This window comes from Gracilinanus agilis, unplaced genomic scaffold, assembly GCF_016433145.1.
Source record: "Gracilinanus agilis isolate LMUSP501 unplaced genomic scaffold, AgileGrace unplaced_scaffold39496, whole genome shotgun sequence".
Taxonomy (NCBI): Eukaryota; Metazoa; Chordata; class Mammalia; order Didelphimorphia; family Didelphidae; genus Gracilinanus; species Gracilinanus agilis.
The window spans coordinates 1-7,170 of record NW_025373018.1 but is presented as its reverse complement, the minus strand read 5'-3'; the positions used below and the strand labels follow the sequence as shown (position 1 = coordinate 7,170).

At 45.0% G+C, this 7,170-nt stretch overlaps 1 protein-coding gene across 1 annotated transcript; it reads right to left on the bottom strand.

Moving 5' to 3' along the window:
• Positions 1–3,245: 3,245 nt before the first annotated feature.
• On the bottom strand, positions 3,246–5,767 carry LOC123255118 (60S acidic ribosomal protein P0-like; the record flags this gene model as incomplete). The annotated part of the gene is made up of 6 exons (XM_044683972.1): positions 3,246–3,477; positions 4,282–4,422; positions 4,713–4,898; positions 5,133–5,279; positions 5,400–5,487; positions 5,592–5,767. Coding segments are annotated over 6 exons (900 nt in total), but the record flags the coding sequence as incomplete, so codon positions are not given.
• Between the last annotated feature and the right edge of the window lie 1,403 nt (positions 5,768–7,170).

Below are 7,170 nucleotides of genomic sequence, written 5' to 3'. Positions count from 1 at the left end.
CCTGAAGGCGGGGCCAATCACCATGGAGACGCCAGAGCCCATCCCGAGCTCTGCTCGGTAGCCCCGCAGACACCTGGGAGTTCTTAGCCCTGAGTCTGCCCCCTGCTGCGTTGGCGGGGGGCGGGGCCAAGCTGTCCAGGTGATTACACTCCAGTGAAGATTTCTCCGGACTGAGAGCTCCCCACCTCTCTGGAGCGCTTTAGGATCGTTTTAATTGTTGGGAAATCTTACGAAGCCCAGATCCTGTAAAGCAGTTTGCAAACCTCAAAGTGCAGTAGAAAGGTCTGCGGCAGGACGGGGCGCACACTTCATACCCCACGTCCGTGCCTTTGCACAACACACACACATTTTACTAGATGCCGGGCACCATGCTAAGCGCTGGGGAAATCGAAAGAAGCAAAAGACAGTCCCTGCCCTCTAGGGGCTTACCATCTCGCGTGGGAGACAGCGTGCAAACAATTATGGACAAACAAGCTATTTACTGCATAAGAAGAAAAGAATGAACAGAGGGAAGTCCCTAGCACCCAGGGGGGTTGGGGAAAGCTTCGAGTAGAAGGCGGGATTTTAGTTGGGATTTAAAGGAAGTCGAGGAGGTCGGTAATAGGAGCTGAAGAGGAAGAACGCTCCAGGCACGGGAGGGAACAGCCAGAGAGGAGCCGAAGGATTGAGGAGGGTCGGCTTCGTAAAACAAACACCACATTCTCTCCGTAGTTTCCGACACGCAGCTTAAGCGTTAGACTCTCTGGGCCTCTTGCGTCCATTATCTGTCTTCTTTCTTAATAAAGGATTCTATTTTATTTTATTTTATTTTAAAACTATCTTCTGTCTTAGAATCAAGTCTAAAGCAGAAGAGAGTAAGGGCTGGGCGATCAAAGTCAGGTGACTTGCCCAGGGTCACACAGCTAGAAGTGTCTGAAATCAAATTTGAACCGGAGGTCCTCCCAATTCCAGGGCTGGCTCTCTATTCAATGTGCTACCTAGTAAGGGATTTTAGAGGACATCCAGGATTCCGTCTCCACCATCTCGGGACTGTGCATTATGCCTCACATCCCTTAGCAACTCCAGAAAGGTACATTAACTCCCCAAAGAGATTTTTTAATTTCCAGGTTACAACACACCTTTCTCATAACTCTGAAAAATAGCTCATGTATTATTACCACGTTTGGTGAAGAAACCGAATCTCAGAGGAACAGGGGCACCCAGCTGTTGTACAGAGCCCAGGACTCCAGACTCCCAACCCTAATTAGTGGTCCTCCCACTATATTATACTACAGCCTCAGATCTTTGGGTTTTTTTTTTAAGTTTAAATAAGACTCAGAGGGTGTCCTGACTTTGTGTTTGGAGGCCCAAAGGCTGATGGTTGTTTTTTCAGTGCTAATTATTAAATGGTTGTTGACCTTTCACACTGAAGAGGACCAAAATGACATCACTGGATTTAAGTGAGGCAGTTGCATAAAATCATCAGCCTCACTCTTCCAGCTATCCAAGTCCAATGGCAAGCTGAACATCAAGCCTGGAGATAGCCGTGAATGTGATGAATGACTGGTTTTTTTTTAAGTGTCGGACCAATGCCCCATAGCACCTGCTTCCAACCCCTTCAAGCCCTCAGAACAAATTGTTCTCATTTGCTTCTTCCCTGGAGGAAATCTTCACGTGCTTGAGGTAGGCACCCCCCCCCCAACTCACTGATGGGTTTGTGGCCCATCGGGTTATCCTCAACCTGGTTTAACCTGTTTGCTGAGCTGGTTTTTACTGAGGTATGGCCGCTACATATTTAGCTTCTTGGAGTCCCAGGTGAGAGCTGGGTGACAGGTGAACATCAAAGGAGGATGAGCAACTCTGAGGGCTGGGCAACCCTCAGATGAGGTGCTAGTCCTTCCTGAACATCCAGAGATGATTCACCTGGGTCCGCAAAGACTATATATACAGGATGCTTTTTTGGCCTTCCTATTTCTATCACTTAGCACAGACTTTATTTGCCGCTGGGTGATATAGTAGATAAAACCCTGGGATCAAAATGGACAAGTTCAGATCTGACCTCAAGATACTCTCTAGCTGTGACCCTGGGCAAGAAACTTGCCTCATCTTCCTCATCTGTAAAATGAAGACAACAGCACACCCTGCCCCAAGAGTTTGAGGATCAAATAATTTTCAAGTTTAGCAGTGCCTGACATATGGTGCTGTTTTAATGTTTGCTAACAGTTGTACTGTGTGCACTTTGAAAATGTGACAGTTGATGGGGAAGTTGGTAGTTTTTTTCAGTGCTCCCCAAAACCTAACCCCATTCCCAATCACCTAATGGGCCAGACTACTAGCCCAATTTGGAATCCGGGTTGGAGCCCGATCAAATCTGGGTTGATACCTGCAACAATCTTGAAACAACTCTCTACCTTATAAAACTATCTCATCAGTAAAAGTTTGAAGATTCTCTCCAGGGGCTGGCTCCCATTTCCCATTCCCTCATTTTGCTGATTATCCCGTTAGCAATAACCTCCAAGGCAAACTGGACCCATCCTAGGCAGCCCAAGCCTGCCTATTCCTGACCTTCCTTCATAGGTCCGGATTTACCCAAAGAATTCCATAAACAAGGTTGATGCCAAGCAAGAACCACTTACAATAAAATGATTAAGACAGCACACAGTAGTAAAGTACAAGTCAGACAGACACCCATGGGCTAAGCAATGGCTAAATAGGTTTGTAGACTATATTTGTGCTTTAAGAGTATGGTCAATGGACAAGCCTGGGAACACAGGGTGATACAGTGAAGCAAGAACCAGAAAATATTGAATACTGCAATTAGATACCAGCATGCTCTTAAATATGACCAAGCTGGATACCAAAGGAATATGATGCTGCTCATTCTTCTTGGCCCAGGTGAGGACTACAGCTCCAGGTATAGCATGCTACCTAAGCAGAGACCTCACTGATATGCTGAACTGGTTATAAAGGATGGAGGTGATACAAAAACAAGCAAATCAGCAATAAAGGATCTGCTGCCCGGAGGACCAGATGTAGATGCAGCCAGGATTGACTGGCTACTAGCCTGGCTTATCATAAAAATAATTCAATTATCATGTCCATTTGTCACCTTCACCAACTTTTTTGCCCTCACCATAAGTTAAGAGCAGCATTTACAGCCCACACAAAGCATTCCCACCTCAGGCAGGTGAAGGATAACTTCCTACTTTATAGATTTTAAAGTTTATACATTTTTGAGGTTAAAAATCTAAACATAGGACTGGAGGTAGAGAGATAAATGAGCACTTTTATTTCTTTGTTTCACAAATAAACCACTTGAAATAGTTGTTTCTTGGGCTAATCAAACAGACCAAATCCCATATCTTCATCAGACTCCTCCGACTCTTCCTTGGCTTCCACCTTGGCTGGGGCGGCAGCAGCAGGTGCAGCAGCAGCTGGGGCGGCAGCAGCAGGGGCAGCCACTGCAAATGCTGAGGGGTCAGCCAGGAAGGCCTTAACCTGAAAAACAGGAGAACAAGACAAGTTAGCAGTGCACACCTCTCCTCCCACCCCTTAGCTCTGCAGGGTAATAGACAGGCCCTCAGTGTTTAAAGTCATTGGGACTAGGTAACAATACAGGAAATTGGCGGGGGGGTCCCACAATTCTCCTGGGCAGAATATACATACAGTACAGACAACTACAACTTCATCCTGGCAACTTGGCTACCAGATTTAAAGGCTACGGGTTACCTACATGACCTGGGAATGAGAAGACTGGCCTCAAAGTCTTACTTCTGCCTAGCTGAAACCTTGAGGAGCACACATCCAGGAGATATGTCGCCATGGTGGGAACACACAGAGGATATATACAGAGGAAATACAAGGTGTTTTGGGAGGAGCAGCACTAGCAGCTGCAGAGTCCAAGAAGAGCTTCCTGAAGGTGGCATAGGGCCAAAGTCTTATCCAGATACAGTAGATGGACTGCTGTGTTAACAGCAAGCAGGCCAGCAGACATGATCCTGGAGATAATAATAATAATGCCACTGAACTTGGGGGGCTGCCATTCTAGAGGATAGGTTTAGTGGGGAAAAACTTGAGGGCAGGAACTCAAGAAGAAGGCTAATTCAGGAGTTCACGTAATGAGCTAGTTTGTAATTTTTTTAAAAATGTGATAATCAAAATGTTATATGCAGAAGTATACTTTCTCAAAGAAAACCAAGTCCTATTAATTATTACCACCCTCAAGAGCCTGTGCCCTGTCATCATCCAAGATGGGCTTAAGCCAACAGGTTAATCCCATTATGGTCCTAGCTAAATCTTTACCTTTTCAGCAAGTGGGAAGGTATAGTCAGTCTCCACAGCTACAGCCAAGACCCGCTTGTACCCATTGATGATAGAGTGGGGTACTGATGCAACAGTAGGGTAACCAATCTGCAGACAGACACTGGCAACATTTCGGACACCCTATGGACAAAGAAGAGTCAATGACATGATGGCAAACCTGTCCTAGATGTGCCCTTACATTTTCTGGAATCCAATTTGATCATCAGCCAGAAGCTACCTCTCTGGACACATTCCAGAGCCAAGAGCCAAGCATCTCCAGTTCAGTCCAGTTCCCCTCATGGGCCTCGGGTAAAGAAATGTGCCCCATCCTAATTATATTCTTGGTTCATCTTCATTAGCTTCCAACTCCTTGTAAGAACCAGACCCAGCTGGTGTCTCCTGAGGGAGCACGCATCCACACAGGCACCCACCTCTAAGAATCGAAGGTGCAGCGTCTCCTCAGTGATGTCCAACACTTCAGGGTTGTAGATGCTGCCATTGTCAAACACCTGCTGAATGATGAGCCCAAAGGAGAAGGGGGAGATGTTCAGCATGTTCAACAGGGTGGCCTCGCTGGCACCCACCTTGTCTCCAGTCTTAATCAGTTGCACATCACTCTGAAAAACAAGAGAAAAGTCAGCGTCGAGGCAGAAAGCCCAGGGAAACCACCTGGATGGGGCTTGAGAGCCCACCCCCCATAACCTAAGTAAGCACTACAAGCATTTATCATCATCCATCTCTCTGGGGCTCTGGGAGTTTCTAGGACATGTTCAAAGGGGAATTATTCACACAAGGTCTCTGCTGCCTGATTAGCAACTAGCCCAGTAACCCACAGTGCCAACTACACTCACCAAGATTTCAATGGTGCCCCTGGAAATCTTGGTAGTGATACCCAGAGCCTGGAAGAAGGAAGTCTTCTCAGGACCCAGACCAGTGTTCTGGGCTGGTACAGTGACATCACATGGGGCGATGGCACCGGCACGGGCAGCAGCTGGCACCTACAAAAAGAAGAGGGAATAGGTGAGATTTGCTGTTTTCTTTTAGCCAGAATGAACTGTTAAGACGACGTCTACTACAGCCCTGATGTAGGCACCCTGTCCTGCAGCTCTCTCATATACCTTATTGGCCAGAAGCATATCCCTAATCTCAGTCAGGTCTTCCTTGGTGAACACAAAGCCCACATTTCCACGGATATGAGGCAAGAGTCTGCAAGAAAAAGTGGCACAAGTTAGCTCCTCTCCCAGATAGCATCACCCTCCCAAAGCAAGAAACAAAGGGAAGAGAGTGCTTCCCCGAGGCACTGTACATACTTCTCCAGAGCAGGGTTGTTCTCCAGATGCCCACGAATGGCTTTACGCATCATGGTGTTTTTTCCCATCAAAACTACGGCCTTCCCGCGGAGGGACATGCGGATCTGCTGCATTTGCTTGGAGCCCACATTGTCTGCTCCCACAATGAAGCATTTTGGATAATCATCCAAAAGTTGCTACAAAACAAGGTTCAGAAATAGACTTGTTATTAGAAGGCAAGACATAAAGAAAACCCAAATTGTAGCCTTTCTGAAAGGTCTCTTAAGTTTACAGAGAAAGAGATTAGGTGGGTTCAAGAATTTGTCCTTAGTCACAAGGTATTAAGTAGAAGAAGAGGAACTTGAATTCAGATCCTCTTAACCACATATCTGGGGGCTCTTTCCACTAGTCTTTTCTAGTAATTCTGATACTACAATACACAAGGCTACCTAATGGAACAGCCCAGGGACCTAACATACTGTCAAAAGATCTTGTCCATTCCACTCACTGCAAAAGCTAATGGGTCAGAGTGGCTAGGTGGCTTACTGAATGGAGCCAAGTCTGGACACAGGAATTCTGCTAGTTTTGACTCTGGGGAAGTCACTTTAACCCCAATTGTCTAACCCTTCCAGCTCTTCATCCTTGGAAATGATACTATCAATTTTAAGATAGAAGGTAATGGTTTAAAAAAAAAAGCAAATGGAATACAAGGAAATCAAGTTTAGAACTATTTCCCAGTATTAAAGATGTTTTCTGAATTACTGAAATGATTTTTAAAAGCTGCTCACAAAAAAAAGAGGGAAAAAAAAGGCTCAGCCCAGGGAACTATTTCCATTCAAAACATCTGTAGGGGCCACATAAGGAAAAAGAATTATCAACACCCATCAACATTGTCAAGACATGAAAGTTCCTACTAAGTGACCTTAAGTATTAAAAATAACATATCAGAAAAGCTAAGAATGTTTTAAAAACAGGACAGATTATAAGTTTTCTTGTGGGCAAAGCACTAAATGAACACTTTAAGCACTTGTTAATTTAAGTGCCAGAGGACTGTGCACCATAAGCATGTCAAGAGACCTAGAGACTGGATGAATTCCTGTCATTGCTTCCATGGCATTTACACTTGAGCAGGGCACACACAGCAATCTGCTCATACCAGATTTCAACCACATACAGCAATTTGATATCATTTCAGACAAACCCGAAAATATGCAAACATTATGTTTACTCATGAATCTTTGTTATTTCCAATGCATCTAATTTTGTGGAAGAGATTTGTTTGAGTTGGTCCCAGGGAAATAGTACTGGGACCAATGGGTAGAAATGAAAGAGAGGGAGATTTCTACTTGAAGAAAACCTGCCTATCCAAAAGTAGATTTCTCCTCATAATAAAATCTTTCGTCAAGGAACAACTAAACATTAAATAGGGCATTCCTGCTTCAAATACAGATAGAACTGGACATATTTAGTTCTAATCCTATTTTTTGGGGTGTGCATGTTTTTAAAACTAAATACTATATATTGGCTCCAAGGCAGAAAAAGAGTGGTAAGGGCTAGGCGATGGGGATTAAGTGACTTGCCCAGGATCACACAGCTAGGA